Source organism: Hordeum vulgare, chromosome 1H (assembly GCF_904849725.1).
Source record: "Hordeum vulgare subsp. vulgare chromosome 1H, MorexV3_pseudomolecules_assembly, whole genome shotgun sequence".
NCBI classification, from domain to species: domain Eukaryota; kingdom Viridiplantae; phylum Streptophyta; class Magnoliopsida; order Poales; family Poaceae; genus Hordeum; species Hordeum vulgare.
This window is the reverse complement of record NC_058518.1, coordinates 452,929,469-452,946,660: the sequence shown is the minus strand read 5'-3', so window position 1 is coordinate 452,946,660 and position 17,192 is coordinate 452,929,469. Positions and strand designations below refer to the sequence as shown.

The window sequence follows — 17,192 nt, the reverse complement described above, 5'->3', positions numbered from 1 at the left end:
TATGCAAGGCGGATTTGCAAAGCTCATTAATCAAATGTTTTATTCTGGTGAAGATTGAGATCTGAGAGGATAGAAAACGAAAGGGGTGAGATATTACCATTTCATAGGCTGCAATGAACTGCATCCCCTTCAATGGTGTGTCTTCCTCAGGCGGCCTCCACTCTCATCCATGCATCCAGCTATGTCAGTCCTCATTAATGACCATTTACATCAGAATTTCATATTTCTCTGCCACATATAAACACAATTAGATGGATGACAAAACTAAAAACAAATTATGAAGCATCACTGCGTCAAATCACAGATAATGAAACAGTCACATCAATGATCTGGCTATGAAGACGATTATGAAGCCTTCCCAAGTTTTTACCCTACCCGTGCATTACTGGAGAGTAAATAAATTACACTCACATGGCCATCTTGAAATTTGACATGACCAGATGGAACACGAACTTCAAGAGTGGACTGGACGATGTCACTGTCGTGGGTATAAGTCTGACAGTAGATGTGTAGGGTACGAAAGGATGGGCAGAGCCTTAGCTACGACGAGGTTGTATGAGTTCAGGCCCCTCTACGGTGGAGGTAAAAGCCTTACGTCTCAGTGCTCTTGGGAGCTTTGTGTCGAGTGGAATATAGGATTACAGTAAATGCCAACCCCTGCACCAGTGGGGAAGAGCGGCTTATATAGAGTGTGCTGCCTTCCACAACGGCCCGGTGGACAGGGGTGGAGTAGTGGCGAATAAATGCCTACGTTACAGGTAACGTATGCCTTAAATGCTAATAATGGTGTATGAAAACGTATGGCCGTTGCCCTCCTGGGAGGTTACGATGTACAGAGTGGAATTCAGTCGATACGATAAATATGCTCCGAATGCTCGTCACCGACTGGATGATGGGGGGTCCTTAGTTCACTCGGAATTGTCTAAGGGCCTTGCCCTCTATGAAGGGTAGTCCTTGGATAGGACCTATAGGGCAGGCCTATGACCCTACCCTGGGACTATAACCCCATCAATCACAATATTCCATTTAACATCAGACACGGAACAACCATATGAAGGTTTTCATCCATCACCATCCTAAATAGATACTCTTAATTTATCTAGATCAATCCATCAACAACAAGGTTAAGAGCTCGGAACACGATCCTCTAACGTACTTCAAAGTACTACCGAGGGATGTCCTTCCAGAATCACCGTTCGGTGGGCATCCGACGGCAGCAGGCAGAAACCATGAAAACACTGATGCGGAGCATCGTGCAGCCATGAGCCGTGAAGAGATACGGCACAGTTCAGTAAGAAAAAAAATCACCGATCTGTTTACTCCCTCTCGCCATTTGCTCGCCATAAGGCGAACACCGCTACCATCGTCGCACCAGCGTGGGAGTGTGACGACAGCTGCCGCCAGTGTCACATCAAGAGACAGAGAGAGAGTGGCTAGCAACGCCATCGCCGTCACCACCGCATGACTCCAGCGCGCCGTTGAGCTCGCTGCCACTATGGGACGTACCAAGTGAGTGTCGCGTTGCTGAGCGCAAGCAGCCAAGGATGAAGGGCGACAACCACATAGACACGGCCTGCATTGCAACGCTGTAGGAGGCAGACAGTACTTGAGCAGCATGAGCCAGCAAGAGCCCAAACTAAAGTTTCAGATGTTGAAACTGTATTTCTTTTCTGTCATGAATCTAGAACTCAGAATAAACTGAAGATTGTATATGAATGTAAGAGCTTATCTTGTATATGAATGATACCAATGTAAGAGCTTATCATTGATGCTTGTCAAATTGTGAGCACAATACTTATTTATGATCTGGATTGTGTACCGAGGGGCTAGTGGCTGACCCGCTTTTCTGAACTTGTTTTTTGGACACTCTTTTGTACTAATAGAAAGAGCAGCATTCTGAAACTGTAATCTTCAGAGAACTGCCCTTTTCCCCTAGACATAATATCAACTGCTGATGGAAGTTAAGATGTATCAGTTTCAAAGCAATCTAATGATGGAAGTATATCTATTTTAAGGCAATTTGATATGGAAGCTTAATCAATTTCATGATAGAGACAGAATAATGACGTACTCAGAAGAATGTCGAGCATAGCACCTCGTCCCTCCGTGATCGATCAAGAGGGCGCCCTTTTTCTGCCAGTCTGGTGTCGTTTCCCTGATCCCCGCGAAGGGTGGCGTCGAGGTCCTTCACTTCGGCGACCTCGGGCATTGCAATCACCTGGACGATCATCTACACGACGCGGTCGCCCGACCGCACCGCAAAGTCCGCCTCCGAGAGGTTGAAGAGCGCGATGCCCACCAGGCCCGGTAGTCGGCGTCGATCACCTCGACGCCCACGTTCATGGAGTGCTTTAGCGCCAGGCCCGACCTCGATGTTGTAAACAAGACGAACGAGGTAAGCATTTCGTCGAACACCCGATGCGCAGCCGAGAAACTAAGACCCCCCGGGACAAGAAGACTCACCGATGCGCGCGTAGGTGCCCTCCGGGATGGCGACGCTCAGGTCGGTGGCCGCCAGTGCCTTGCCCCTCGTCGGCACCACCATCTCCACCGTGGTGGGATCGGGCAGAGAAACCATTCAGGGTCGAGAGGCTGGAGGTGAGAGCAGTCCATGGCGACGGAGGGAGTGTGTGCGTATCTGGAGAGGTCATAGCCGGCGGTGAAGTCGGAGCCAGCGACGAGTCACGGGACGGCAAGATGACCTTGTTGGAGAGCTTCTTGACCTTGAGCAGGGGCGCCATCCTGACGTCCCGCGCCTTCTTCTCCCTTTGCAGCGCCGCCTTGAGGCCCTCGTCCCTCGTCGCGTATCACGGGACTGACCTCCCATTCCCATATCCCCCTGCCTCCTCTTGCCGGTCTTCCTCACTCGGGAGGTAGAATGAGGACGGCGAACCACGCGTGGCAGCGGCAGCGGTGGATGGCCGAAGAGGGTGACCTGCTGCGCGTGGCAGTGGCGGGCGGTGGTGGATGGCTGGAGACGGCGACCGGCTACGCGTTGCAGCGGCAGATGGCCGGAGAGGACGATGAACCGCGCGTGGCGGCGGCGGATGGACGGAGAGGACGTCGAACCGTGCGTGGCGACGGCGATGGATGGCCGGAGAGGGCGACCGGCTGCGCGGTGGATGGCCGGAGAGGATGACGAACCACGCGTGATGGCGGCGGATGGACGGAGTGGACGACAAACCGCGCGTGGCGGCGGCAGCGGTGGATGGCCGGAGAAGGCGACCGGCTGCGTGTGGGAGCGGCGGGCGGCGGCGGATGGACGGAGACGACGACCGGCGACGCGTGGCGGCGGCGGATGGCCGGAAAGGGCGGCCGCCTGTGCGTGGTGGCGGTGAAGGTGTCACTGCGGGCAACGAGGAAGGAGAGGTTGGGTGGCAGTTTATTTTCTGCTTTTTTACGACAATGCGTGGGAAGGTGGGATCGAGAGGTGGTATGATGTTCTTTTTCTTTCTTGCCGTTTTTTTACGTGGGAGGAGGAGGTCGAACGAAGGGAGGTGGGATCGAGAGGTCGAACCATAGCGGAGGTTGAACCATCACGACGGCACATCCTACTTTAATAGTAGAGATAGTATTTAGATCATTAAGATAGTGATCCAAACGACTGTACTCCTTCTGTCTTAAGATAAGTGATAAAAAAATTTACACTAATTTAATATAAATTTTGTATTAAAACAGCTACATTTATTTTGAAACGAAGGAAATATATCTGTTCATGAAAGGAAAACAATTCACCGCATCACTGAAAAAGAGCACACACTCAAAAATCAAAACCTCTGAACACTTCAGTACCGCCGGCTTTGGAGAAGCTGGCTCATTGAGTCGTACCCCAGCGCGCGGTGCAGCAGCAACGGCACCTGCTGCGCACCGTCGTTCCTGCTCGCCGCGCGTTCCAGCACACCCGAGCCGGACACCCGGCTCGTCTGGCGCGCGGGGCCAGCGATACCCGCAGCCGCGGGAAGCGCCACCTCGAGCACTTCCTCGCACCCGCCGCACCGCAGCCTGATGTTTCCCCTCCTCCTCGACGGCACCGCCGACGTGGGGGCCTGGAGAAGCTCGGAGCACTCGCCGCAGACCACGAACGGCGCGCCTCCCAGGACCGGGAGGCAGTGGCGCCTCTTCCGCGGCCTCCCCGCGTGCCGTTCGCCGTGGCCGCTGGACGACGACGCCGACGACCGCGAGGCAGAACCCGTGCTCGCGCAATCATTCCAGCGCGGGCCACGTGCTGCCGCGTCATCGGCGGGAAGCTCCTCCGCGAGCCGCGACTCCAGCCGCCGGAACAAACGAGAGTCCCGCCGCGTCACCGCCCCGCTCCCGCCGCTCGCCGAGCGTGGCTGCAGCTCGATGTTGGCGATCATGCTTCGGAGCTTGTCCAGCGCGTGTAGCAGGTCCCTTTGGAACGCCGGGTCCGTCAGCGGCGACGCGCTGACGGCGGACACGCTAGCGGACGTCCTGAGCTCCCTAGAGCTCAGCGCCGACCGCCGGAGCTGCTGCTCGGAGGACGAGTTTGTGGGCACCTCCTCGGGAACCGAGACAGAGAAGTCCCGCCGACGAAGAATGCTCGGGTCGGAAGCGCTCGACGCCCGCCTCGTCCGCCGAGACGACGCCCGGAGCGCGTCGACGCGACTGTTCACCGGTCGAACTCGAACCTCGTTTTGTCCATCAGAGACGACGCTGCCCTCTTCGACGCCCCGTGGGAAGCAGCTATTGCTCCGAGGAGTGCCGGCCCGTGGTGAGCCGAAGCCTCTGTACGGTGACGGCGAGGAAGCCGTGATCCCCTGGCTGTTGGCATCGGAGTTGGAGTTGTAGCCGCTCGAGAAGGCAGGCTGGTCTCCGTCGACGTCGATGACCGAAGGCTGCGTAGAGGAATCCTCGAGCTCGTCGGAGAAGACCGACTCGGTGTCGACGGCCGAGAGGATCTCCAGACTGCTCAGAGCGCGGCAGGTCTCGTCGTCCGTCGGTTCAGTGTTCTTGCCTGCAGAGACGAAACAAATTAGTAGAGCACAGAACTCAGCGGCGCATGTGTTGCAACCACAGAGATTAACCACACAACACGGGTTTGAATTTGATCATGCGGCGGCACACCTCGGATCGGAGTGCGGCATTTGGTGCAGTAGTAGATGGCGGCGCTGGTGCTCTGGCAGATCATGGCGCGGCAGTAGGGGCACCGGCCGAATCGCGTCTTGGTGCCCCCAGCCGGCATCGTCGCCGCCGATACCGGTTCTGACACCACGCTGGTTTTCTTCTTCTTTCAAGCTGAAACGATGGTTGGAGAGCAGCTGCTACCTAGATTCATCGAGTTGGTTGAATTAGTAGGAAGAAAGATGGGGTGTCCATTTCGAATCTGGAACCAGTGGTTCATCAAAACAATAAAAAAAAGCTCAAAGAAATGCTTCATTGGCCATAAGGGTCAGAGGTCAACCATTAGGTAACTGCTTATGGCAACACTTGAGCTATAAGTAATGCAATTGGTCATCCTATTCTAGGATACTTCTTCATCGATTGCATAGAGATCGGAGAATGCATTTCAACTTGCAAAATATACCTACTCTGGAATGCTAATGTAAAATCTGCGATGCTCAGATGAGCCAATTAGCATAGAGAGAGGTGCATCCAGGACATGGCACTACTCTGGATTCAGATTAATGATCGTCCAGACATGAAAAGAAGAATATTACTGCACTTACTGATCGTCGAGACATATGCTCGGGATTCAGGGCCATTTCTTGGACAAATCGTTTGCGAAACAATAGGAAGAATCTATCAGAAAGACATGAAAAAGAAGAACATGCAGACTCACCTTGCTCTCAGAATCTTCAGAACCCCTCCTATTTCTCACGTCCTCGTCGGCTTGCCCAAGATAACATAACACGGACGACCTTAATGGATGGAATTCTGAAACGTGGGGACAAAGGGAAGAAGAAGAAGTAGCAAGAGGAAGAGGACGAGCACCCACCCAGAAAGAGTCTTTCTACCTCCAAACAGCAAAGATACAGCACTCCGAGGAAGTGCTATTTTAGTAGGTGGCGTACGTGGAAAGAAGTGGCCATGATTTGGTAGTTGGAATTGGCACACAGCTTATAGCTGCTTAAAAATTGCCAAAGAGAAAAGTTCTTTACGACACAAATTCAAAATTTAGAAAAGTTTAGTCGCGGTGGGAGAATCAGCCTCGGGGCCGAAGCCCAGTAGACGACGGCCCGATGCAACTATTCGCTCGGCCCATCGTTATCCCAACCGCGGATAGCAAAGCCCCTGGCCGCCACGTAGCACATTTCGCAGCCTCAGCTCGGCTCAGCTCAGACTGCGCACCTCCACCTCTCAAACACGCGCGCCTCCACCTCCTCCCATGAGAGGCGCGCCATCCTCTCCATGGCCTCCTCCTCCCTCCTCCCCCCGCCCACCTTCGCCAACAAGTACCATGCGCTCCTCCATCCCCACGGTGCCAGGCACCGGCTGACCAGGTGCGGTGCGGCCGCGGCCGACGGCGGCCCGGGGGACGAGCTCCTCAGCAGCGCGCTGCACCTGGGCAGGCCCGACCCGGTGGTGGCGACGGTGGTCAGCGACACGGGCACCGATGGCTGGGGTGATCTTTTCACCGAGCTCAAGCGGTCGCTGCAGTCGGACTCGTCCGACCCGGCCGCCAGCGGCGCAGCATCCATTGGCGCGGCAGTCCCGGACGAGCTGCTGAGCTCCCCTCCAGCCAGCGAAGCGGGCAATGCCGGCGCGGCCCTCCTCGTCCCGGACGAGGTCCTGACGAGCGCGTCGGACATGGTGACGACGGACGGCGTCGGCGCGGCCGTGGACGCCATCCCGGACGAGCTCCTCGGCGCGCTGCACCTGGACGCGTCCAGCCCGGCGGTGCGTGTGGCCGACGGCGCGCTGTCCCAGCTGGAGGAGCTGACGGCGGGGATGAACGAGGCGGAGCGGTGGGCGTTGTTCGGGATCGTGGCGGTGACGTGGCTGTACCTGACGGCGCGGCCCGGGGTGCTGAGCGGCGCGGTGGACACGTACGTGTTGGCGCCGCTGCAGCAGGCGCTGGACACGGTGCTGGGGCGGCGGAGCCTGACGATGAGCGACTTCGTGGTGGGCGAGCGCATCGGGGAGGGGTCGTTCGGGGTGGTGTACTCCGGCGCCGTGGTGCCCAGGGGCGGGCCCGCCATCGAGGAGAGGGCCGGCAAGGCCAAGACCAAGCTCCAGCTCGACGACAGGTACAAGGAGAAGGTCATACTCAAGAAGGTGAGCCTGCTGCAGCAAGTGCAGAGCGAAGCTAGCTCGGGTTGCAAGCGAAAATAGCGAATCTGATGGACGGTGCGTGCTTTGGTTTGCAGATAAAAGTGGGGACGGTTGGAGCCAAGGAGTGCGGGGACTACGAGGAGTGGTTCAACTACCGGGTGGCGAGGGCGGCGCCGGAGTCGTGCGCGGATTTCATGGGGAGCTTCGTCGCCGACAAGACCAAGTCGGAGTTCGTCAAGGGAGGCAAGTGGCTCGTATGGAAATTTGAGGTATGTTTCTTCATAAATAACGCGAAAGGTTTTTATACTCCAATAAATATACAGGGGTTGCAATCTGCAGGCAAGAACTCGTATGTAAATCCTCTATGCAGCCAACGCAATATGTACTGACTATATATGTAGTCTTTTATCATTAAAAAAATAATTATTTAGAAAAAAAGCAAAAAGTTGGCCCATACAGGTCTCGAACCTGTGACCTTCGCGTTATTAGCACGACGCTCTAACCAGCTGAGCTAATAGGCCGATTGTGAAAATTATTGACTCGGTCTTTATAAAAGCATTGTAGAAGAACCTGTTGAACACTTAGTGATAAACCATATCGAAACCCAAGCCCCGGTGTGTGTGATCACCATTACTAAGCAGATCCCACCACCATGGGACACCCACCTTACCAACAAGATATCATCCGGAGACCCGAGATGATGCCTCCGGGGAGGCGAAAGACGGAAAAATGCCTCCATCATCCGATCTAGCGGATTAGGGGTTTTCCTCCCGAGTCAAAACCGTAGGAAGATGAGAGGAGCACAAATCAAAATCGATGCTTTCAAGAAATCATGGGGACTTGCATGCATTGTCGTCGTTGGTTTCCATCAAGGCCGTAATGAGGAATTCTCTCGGAGATGCCTCAAGCTCCTGTTGCTCGAACCGTCTCGTAATTGACTAGCAGGGCGGCACTACATGGCTATCGGACCCTTGTCCAATGAAGGAGCTTGACCCAAATAGTTGGACGGGGTGGCACTACATGGCTATCGGACCCGTGTCTAATTGCAGAGCTTGGCCTAAATAGTTGGACGGAGCGGCACTACATGGTCATCGGACCCTGTCCAATGGCGTAGCTTGGCCCAAATAGTTGGACGGGACGGAACTACATGATCATCGGACCCTTGTCCAATGGCGAAGCTTGGCCCAAATAGTTGGACGGGACGACACTACATGGTCATCGGACCCCTGTCCAATGACGGAGCTTGGCCCAAATAGTTGGACGGACAGGCTGAGGGAAATAAGCATTGGCTTAGTTTTTTTAGGCCCGAACTAGGTATACAATAGAAAAAAGCCATGTGTTGGATGGACCACGGACCACTCGGCTTTGATGTAGCTCCGCCACTGCCCCTGCCCTAGATATGCCCACAATTCCTGGTAGATCGGCAGAGCATTTTCGCTAGTCACCTTCAGGCTAAGCACGTCGATAGATCATGAAGTAGCACATAGATATGACTGAGTTGCATAACTTGTCGCCGCCTCGCTGAAGCAACCACCAGGAGGCATGGGAATAGAGTTGTGGAATAGCATTTGCCTATTCTTCTCCTGTTAGATATGCCCACAATTCCTGGTAGACCGGCAGAGCATTTTCGCTAGTCACCTTCAGGCTGAGCACGTCGATAGATCATGAAGTAGCACATAGATATGACTGAGTTGCATAACTTGTCGCCGCCTCGCTGAAGCAACCACCAGGAGGCATGGGAATAGAGTTGTGGAATAGCATTTGCCTATTCTTCTCATGTTAGATATGCCCACAATTCCTGGTAGACCGGCAGAGCATTTTCGATAGTCTCCTTCAGGCTAAGCACGTCGATAGATCATGAAGTAGCACATAGATATGACTGAGTTGCATAACTTGTCGCCGCCTCGCTGAAGCAACCACCAGGAGGCATGGAAATAGAGTTGTGGAATAGCATTTGCCTATTCTTCTCGTGTTAAATATGCCCACAATCCCTGGTAGACCGGCAGAGCATTTTCGATAGTCTCCTTCAGGCTAAGCACGTCGATAGATCATGAAGTAGCACATAGATATGACTGAGTTGCATAACTTGTCGCCGCCTCGCTGAAGCAACCACCAGGAGGCATGGGAATAGAGTTGTGGAATAGCATTTGCCTATTCTTCTCATCTTAGATATGCCCACAATTCCTGGTAGACCGGCAGAGCATTTTCGATAGTCTCCTTCAGGCTAAGCACGTCGATAGATCATGAAGTAGCACATAGATATGACTGAGTTGCATAACTTGTCGCCGCCTCGCTGAAGCAACCACCAGGAGGCATGGAAATAGAGTTGTGGAATAGCATTTGCCTATTCTTCTCGTGTTAAATATGCCCACAATCCCTGGTAGACCGGCAGAGCATTTTCGATAGTCTCCTTCAGGCTAAGCACGTCGATAGATCATGAAGTAGCACATAGATATGACTGAGTTGCATAACTTGTCGCCGCCTCGCTGAAGCAACCACCAGGAGGCATGGGAATAGAGTTGTGGAATAGCATTTGCCTATTCTTCTCATCTTAGAATTCTATAAGGTATACATGTGTATTAACATGGTTGGAAGGGCTGCCTTGAGACAGAACGAACACATGGGTGAAAAAAAGGTAAAAAGCAAATACAGATGATTCTCCATAAAAGAAAATCAAAATAAGCTAAGCACTTCTCCCATTGCAAGAAAAGATCAACCTAGTAGGCCAAACCAAACTGATAATTCGAAGACTTGCAAAGATAACTTAATCACACATAAAAGAGTTCAGAGGAAATTCAAATATTTCTCATAGATAAACTTGATCATAAACCCACAATTCATTGGATCTTGACAAACACACCGCAAAAAGAGTTACATCGAATAGATCTCTAAAAAGATCGAGGAGAACTTGGTAAGGTCTGTGGTAAACTACTCACAACTCATCAGAAAGAAGGGAAAAAAATTATCATAAACCCACAATTCATTGGATCTTGACAAACACACCGCAAAACAAAAAGAGTTACATCGAATAGATCTCCAAAAAGATCGAGAAGAACTTGGTAAGGTCTGTGGTAAACTACTCACAACTCATCAGAAAGAAGGGAAAAAAATTATTGGATCTTGACAAACACACCGCAAAACAAAAAGAGTTACATCGAATAGATCTCCAAAAAGATCGAGAAGAACTTGGTAAGGTCTGTGGTAAACTACTCACAACTCATCAGAAAGAAGGGAAAAAAATTATTTGGCCCATACAGGTCTCGAACCTGTGACCTTCGCGTTATTAGCACGACGCTCTAACCAGCTGAGCTAATAGGCCGATTGTGATCTGAATAGAATATTTCTTTATTTAGCAGAATGAGAACTGAAGATAGCATTTCGAACCATACAAACCCTATAGTCTGTTTATGTTCAGCATACAGAACTTTTCTGGAAACTTACTTTCTGATGACATGGATTACACAGTAAAATGCAATGGTCATGCGTGCATTGAACAAGTTTGATGCGAGCAGGAGCAAAGCAAAACGCGCGCTCGGCATGCTTACGGCCAGTGATGAGCTCCAAACGCGCGCGCTCTGCCCCTGCCTCTGCCGGCATTTGAACTTGTTCCCGCGTGCAGGGCGACCGGACGCTGGGCAACTACGTGACGGACCGCGGCTTCCCGTCGAACCTGGAGCCGCTTATGTTCGGGCGCGCGCTGCGGGGCGTGGACTCGCTCACCCGCGCCGCCCTGGTGGTGAAGCAGGTGATGCGGCAGCTCGTCACCTCGCTCCGCCGCATCCACGACACCGGCATCGTCCACCGCGACATCAAGCCCTCCAACCTCGTCGTCACCCGCCGGGGCCAGGTCAAGCTCATCGACTTCGGCGCCGCCACCGACCTCCGCATCGGCAAGAACTACGTGCCCGACCGCACCCTGCTCGACCCGGACTACTGCCCGCCCGAGCTCTACGTGCTCCCCGAGGAGACCCCCACGCCGCCCGCCGAGCCCATCGCCGCCATCCTCTCCCCGATCCTCTGGCAGCTCAACAGCCCCGACCTCTTCGACATGTACTCGGCCGGGATCGTGCTCATGCAGATGGCCACGCCGGCGCTCAGGTCCTCCTCGGGCCTCAAGAACTTCAACTCCGAACTCAAGGCCGCCGGCTACGACCTCAATAGGTGGCGTGAGACCACGCGCCGGAGACCCGACCTGCAGATCCTGGACCTCGACTCCGGCAGGGGCTGGGACCTGGCCACCAAGCTCATCGCGCAGCGGGAGAAGGGCCGGCTCTCCGCCGCCGCGGCGCTCCGGCACCCGTATTTCCTGCTCGGTGGAGATCGGGCCGCCGCCGTCCTGTCAAAGCTGCAGCTCACCAAATAATTGATATGTCTGGCTTCATCATTAAACAAGCGAGATCAAACCCCTGCATATAGTTTCTATATAGATGTCCCTCGCATAAAGTCTGTCCTGACTCCTGACATGAGCGAGACGCAAGATCACCAATGGCATTGGCATTTTTGTTGTACAGTCATGATTCATGAGATCTCAAGGCATCTGGCTGGTGTCAATCAATCAGTACATTGTTTTCTGCGAGTTCATTCATATGGACAGTGCGTGTGGTGCAGAGTTACAGGTGCTGGGCTAAACTTAATTTACTGCTGATCGAATGTGGACACTACCAAGAAATCCTACTTCTGCTGGTCAGTTTCTCGAACCTACGTATGCCGCTGATGTTCCCACCCAATGGAGGCCGTGCTCATCCTGAAGCTCTATTGACTGGCAGGCAGGAACATCAGGTTTTGTCCTCGAAAGACTGTTTACACATGACTTCATCGCCTGGCCGGCAATATGGTTCGAACTTCTGCTGCAGATCGGCCTGGTTTCCCCCCACCAGCTTGTCGATCTCCTTCTTATCTCTCAAGAAAATGAATGTCGGTGTGGCTCGTATGTCGAATTGCGTGACCAGTTCCTGACAAAAACCATATATCGAAATGACATTTAGTTTGAGCATTTGTTCAAAGCTAAATTAGTAATGAATCGGTGGTGTACCGGCAGTTCGTCTACGTCCACAGACACGAAAACAAGATCGGCATGCTTCAAAGAAAGTTCGGCGTATGCAGGAGCAGCGACCCTACACGGGCCACACCATACTGCGCTGAATTTCACAACAAGCTGTGCGGGTTGAAAAATGTCAGCATGGTTAATCAAAACAACCGCATGAATTCCAAATTGGAAAGTCACATGCACCTATCAATCCTTGTGCTGGGTTAGGTTGTAGGATACTTACTGTTTTATCGGCTTCAGTTGCATCTTCCAATTTCTTTTCCCAGCTCTTTAGATCAGTTACAAGAGTCACATTCCCAGAGCTGTAGTCTAGGTGTTCCTCGTCATCTACAGGATTCTGCAAAGGGAAGCATAACAAATCAACTCGAGTTACTAATTAATGTGTGACTCGATATGAACGGCTTCCTTTGGAACTTACTATCAGTTGAGCAACAACAAAAAACATAAAAAATATTACTATGTAGCATGTCAAACAAACACAAGCTATGCATTAAAGATGCTAATGCACGATTCAGCTATCAAAGTTGCAAATTGTAAATGAGATGTATGTGAGTAAAAACTACTCACACTGCCACAGCATCCCATTGGTTCGAGCAAAATCCGTAAGGATGTCCGGACTCCTGGGCTCTGGTAGATGGGGAAGAAAAAGAGGTATATTGTTTAGTGCTGATTCCCCTATTTCACTGATAGTAATCTAGAACGAAAGCAATATGCTACTATCTCATAACATGATACCTACAGAATGAACATGACTAACATAGCTAGCTCTAGGTTGCAAAACGGTGAATATAAATATGTAGGGATTTTTTCCCCCAATGCTGCTGATCGATGAAGAAAGACACATGTACGATATGTGGATTAGCGGAATGTAGGATGTACTCCTTTACAAATGTTGAATAGCGCTTGCACTTAGCGAAACAACGGCCAGAGGCCACAGAAATATGAACAAGAACAGACCATGCTGACCAGCCAGAAACGTGACATTTGTTTTAGATTGGTTTGAAACAAATTCGATGCCCACAAGTCACAACCACGACAAAGTCCAATAGAAGGAACAAGTTTGTCTGCACGATGACGGAATACGGATGTTGCTCGACATATTTATTAATTTTGGTCACAAGCTAACAATCCTAGGGGTGTCTTTTCTCCCCAAAGGAGATGCGTTAATTTCCTTATAAATTTGACCGCTCGAAACTAGAGAGGATGAGACCTCCAATAAAAGTATGATCACTCGAACACCAAGATAGTAATGAGCTTTTGCTGGCCTAAAATCCCCGAAAGAAACATGCTACCACGCGCGCCGCATACAATCTGGATCCGAATGTCGCGGTTACATTGTTGAGGGAAGGATGGAACTGGAAGGAGGACGCACGCATGCATACATACCTGTGCAGGAGGACCGAGAAGCCTGTTCCCCCCTCCTGATGACGGGACGGATCCAACAGAAGATTGAGATTTCCGCCGCGTTGGATGCCGGCCGTCGTCCACACGGCAAGCCCACCCCGGCGGGCGGCGGGGGCTCGGAGAGAAGCGGGTGGCGCCGGGGCGGGGCGGCCCTTGCCGTTAATAGCAGCGGCTCAAACCGTCGAAACCGGAGGGTGTGTTCACAGGGGATCTGCAAATAGGCCGAGGGAGGGAGCGGCTGGGAACGGGGGTTCGTTCAGGCGGGGAAGACAAGACGTACGCGCGCGCGAGAGCGAGAGGGCGAGACAGAAAAGGCGACCGACCCCCTCCCCTCCCCTCCCCTCCCACGTCCAGAATTAGTTTGGTGTCGAGGAAGGGAGGAGCCTGTTGCCATTTTAGTAGGCCAGCGAATGAACCAACCTAGACGTGCAGTGCAGGCAGGCTTGGTATGGCATGGCAGCACACGGCGGCGCTGGCGCCAGACCAGGCCAGCCACCATCGGCAGCACAGCCAGGCCAGGCCAGGTATTTTGAGTCAACGAGTAGCTACCCCGGCACCGACACCGGCACGGCGACGAACCCGTTGCTTCGCCCCTCTGAATTCGTGGGGATCTTTGTTTGGTCCACGGTATTCCAAAAGGGTATTTGTGGTGTTTCAAAAAGCACAAGAGGAAGAAAAAATAGGACTGCATCCAGGGAAACGTTTCTATCCGGTTCAGGAGCCCGATGCGTGGGGGCCACGAGATCCATCGCCATCATTTGTACAGCGACAATGCGTGTCTCTCCCCTTCCTCCTGCACGCGCAGATCCCCCGCCGCACGCCACGACGTCGTCGCAGCTCCGACAGCCGCGCACAACCACATTGTCGCAGCTCCCCTACCCATCCCGCTCCACTGGTCGTCGCTGCAACCCTCCTGCCCCCCATAGATCTCCCTCTTTTCTTTTCTTTTTTTTTCTCCGATTACCAACGCTCGGGGGAGGGGGGCGATTCCTAATTCCAGAACGGCCATTCATCATCAGAGGTGGAGACGACAACACGGAGCAGGCAACCGATGGCATGCCGAAAACGCTCGAACCGGTGCCCCCATGCTACAACCATGGCGACTAGTGGAGCTGCAACGGCGACACCAGGACAGCTGCAAACGGCGGTGTCCATGCTACAACCACGGACACAAAAAACTACATCTAGTAGATAGAAAAGCTTCAAACAGACTTTGGAACATACGAAAAGTAACAACCGTTTTAACAAAAGCTTCATCCCACACATGAAAAAGCTTCAACCAGATGTAGAAAAATCTTCAGCCAGCCACTACAAAAGCTTCGGCCAGATGTAGAAAAATCTTCAGCCAGATGCTTCAGTCGGGATGAGATGTCGGCGGTCGGTTTCTGCAAACTCCGTCGGCATCGAAGGGCACAGCGACGAGGGCGACCATGAGCACGACGATGGATGAGGGTGGTGCAACGCTTCAAGCGACAGGGGCTGCAGGAGGCGACATGAGGCGAGGACGGCAGGCGCGGGGGAAGAAGGTAGGGGTGAACCTTTTTTATGGGGATCCAACAGCCCATCCGCTTGGAATCCAACAGCTATGGTGTGGGCCCTAGCACTCGTCTTAAATCAATGAGTTTTACAGGATTTAATTTGACCACCCACAATAAAATCAATGATATTTTCTAAGAGGTTATAACTTATAAGTCGTAAATAGCATTTAAAATGTAATGCAAAGAAATAAAAAATATTTGTATTAAATTCAACGGCACAGATTAAGTAGGCAAGGTAGGAAAAAAGATCAATTCAGCTTTGAATAAAAAATGCTCTTGGACAATGCATTTAAACACTGTCTAGCAAATCTATACACCGTGTGGCATTTTCACCTATACCTTAAGAGCATCTGCCCTTTAAATGTGTTAGAAGCCAATTAGCAGTTAGTAGCAGTTAACAGCAGCTAGCATGTAGCGTTAGACGTAGGCTAACTAGGCAGTTATTAGATCTGGCGTTGTCCAAACGTTGTGTCCATCCAAGAGACACCACGACTATTAGAACAGTCGTGATATCATTGTAACCGACGTTGTAAGCGCCTGTTCAGGCAATATAAAAGCCCAGACATCAAATCAATACGATAACTCATTCACTTCATTCCTTTCTACTCTCTTCATGTTATCATGCACGCATCGCTCTAAAGAAGAGTAGGCTACAGGAAAGAAGAAAGAATTTTAACGGGAACAATCCGATGGAAGAAGAGTTATGTTTAGTGGATAGTGCTATCACTAACACGATTCTAAGGAAAGCAAAATATTTCCAAACTCTTACTAAGAGAAAGGAAAATGTTATGAACATAACAGGAAGAGCCACATTCACACTCCCTATAGGTACTACCATCGTAATTCAGAATGCACTCTTGTATCCTGAATCTACACGTACCCTTATAAGTTTCAAAGATATCCGATCTAACAATTTCCATCTAAAAACAATAGAGGTGGATAACAAAGAATTTTTGCTTTTAACAAAAAGCAACGGATATGCGGAACAAACTCTTGAAAAATTCCCATCATTTTCATCCGGATTATACTTTACATACATAAAACCCGTACCTTATGTTGCGTACAAAATAATTTTTCAAAATCTTGATAAATTCAAGACTTGGCATGATCGCCTTGATCATCTCGGAATAGGTATGATGAGAAAAATTATAAGTAATTCTGTTGGTCATAATTTACCAATTAAAAGATTTCCCAAATCATCAGATTTTGTATCCACCGCGTGTGCTACCGGGAAATTGATTATTAAGCCATCTTATCTTAAAATTAAAAATGAGTCACTTAATTTTCTTGAAAGAATTCATGGAGATATATGTGGTCCAATACAACCTCTGCCCGGACCATTTAGGTACTTCATGGTGCTAATCGATGCATCTACTAGATGGTCACATTTGTGTCTATTATCCACACGTAACCATGCCTTTGCCAAATTAATTGCTTAAATTATCAAATTGAGAGCGAATCATCGTGAATACAGGATAAAAACAATAAGAATGGATAATGTTGCTGAATTTAGTTCACGCACATTTAATGATTATTGTATGGCTTTAGGAATCCATCTAGAACATTCAGTACCTTATGTTTATACTCAAAATGGAATGGCTGAATCTTTAATCAAAAGAGTAAAATTAATTGCTAGACCACTATTACAGAATTGCAATTTACCAACCTCTTGTTGGGGACATGCGGTTTTACACGCCGCAAATCTGATGCAAGTCAGACCAACTGCATATCATGAAACTTCCCCGTTTCAAATAGTACGTGGCAATCAGCCAAGTATTTCCCATCTGCGAAAATTCGGTTGCGCTGTATACGTACCGATATCACCACCGCAGCGTACATCTATGGGCCCTCATAGAAAACTAGGAATCTATGTGGGATATAATTCTCCGTCAATTATAAAATATTTAGAACCCCTAACAGGGGACCTGTTCACAGCCCGGTACGCTGACTCAATTTTTGATGAGGATCAT

At 50.9% G+C, this 17,192-nt stretch overlaps 3 protein-coding genes, 2 non-coding genes and 1 pseudogene across 5 annotated transcripts; 1 reads left to right on the top strand and 5 right to left on the bottom strand.

Moving 5' to 3' along the window:
• Positions 1–2,071: 2,071 nt before the first annotated feature.
• Positions 2,072–2,741, bottom strand: LOC123400448 (annotated as a pseudogene).
• Positions 2,742–3,592: 851 nt separating this feature from the next.
• Positions 3,593–6,201, bottom strand: LOC123444664. Its single transcript, XM_045121460.1, has 3 exons — positions 5,801–6,201; positions 5,086–5,286; positions 3,593–4,975 (listed from the first exon to the last, which is right to left on the bottom strand). The coding sequence occupies exons 2-3, from the start codon at positions 5,201–5,203 to the stop codon at positions 3,786–3,788; spliced, it is 1,308 nt and encodes a 435-aa protein (XP_044977395.1). The 5' UTR covers positions 5,204–5,286; positions 5,801–6,201; the 3' UTR covers positions 3,593–3,785.
• Positions 6,202–6,279: 78 nt separating this feature from the next.
• LOC123444654 (serine/threonine-protein kinase STN8, chloroplastic) lies at positions 6,280–11,818 on the top strand. The gene is made up of 3 exons (XM_045121451.1): positions 6,280–7,236; positions 7,329–7,502; positions 10,853–11,818. The coding sequence occupies exons 1-3, from the start codon at positions 6,370–6,372 to the stop codon at positions 11,594–11,596; spliced, it is 1,785 nt and encodes a 594-aa protein (XP_044977386.1). The 5' UTR covers positions 6,280–6,369; the 3' UTR covers positions 11,597–11,818.
• TRNAI-AAU lies at positions 7,681–7,754 on the bottom strand. The gene has a single exon. It is a non-coding gene; the product is annotated as a tRNA-Ile (tRNA).
• TRNAI-AAU lies at positions 10,479–10,552 on the bottom strand. Its single transcript has one exon. It is a non-coding gene; the product is annotated as a tRNA-Ile (tRNA).
• On the bottom strand, positions 11,751–14,052 carry LOC123444673 (thioredoxin H5-like). Its single transcript, XM_045121472.1, has 5 exons — positions 13,667–14,052; positions 12,848–12,907; positions 12,504–12,617; positions 12,266–12,388; positions 11,751–12,185 (listed from the first exon to the last, which is right to left on the bottom strand). Exons 2-5 carry the CDS (start codon positions 12,863–12,865, stop codon positions 12,009–12,011), a joined length of 432 nt encoding a protein of 143 aa, XP_044977407.1. The 5' UTR covers positions 12,866–12,907; positions 13,667–14,052; the 3' UTR covers positions 11,751–12,008.
• Positions 14,053–17,192: the final 3,140 nt, after the last annotated feature.

What these genes read in the sequence shown, in the direction of transcription:
- LOC123444673 (XM_045121472.1), bottom strand. An exon ending in CAACTGAAGCCGATAAAACA is followed by an intron (nt 12,389 to 12,503) that starts GTAAGTATCCTA and finishes CAACCCGCACAG; the next exon opens with CTTGTTGTGAAATTCAGCGC. An exon ending in TGGACGTAGACGAACTGCCG is followed by an intron (nt 12,186 to 12,265) that starts GTACACCACCGA and finishes GGTTTTTGTCAG; the next exon opens with GAACTGGTCACGCAATTCGA.
- LOC123444654 (XM_045121451.1), top strand. Translation starts at nt 6,370, where the DNA reads ATGGCCTCCTCCTCCCTCCTCCCCCCGCCCACCTTCGCCAACAAGTAC. An exon ending in AGAAGGTCATACTCAAGAAG is followed by an intron (nt 7,237 to 7,328) that starts GTGAGCCTGCTG and finishes TTTGGTTTGCAG; the next exon opens with ATAAAAGTGGGGACGGTTGG. An exon ending in GGCTCGTATGGAAATTTGAG is followed by an intron (nt 7,503 to 10,852) that starts GTATGTTTCTTC and finishes TCCCGCGTGCAG; the next exon opens with GGCGACCGGACGCTGGGCAA.
- LOC123444664 (XM_045121460.1), bottom strand. Translation starts at nt 5,203, where the DNA reads ATGCCGGCTGGGGGCACCAAGACGCGATTCGGCCGGTGCCCCTACTGC. An exon ending in ATGCCGCACTCCGATCCGAG is followed by an intron (nt 4,976 to 5,085) that starts GTGTGCCGCCGC and finishes TCGTCTCTGCAG; the next exon opens with GCAAGAACACTGAACCGACG.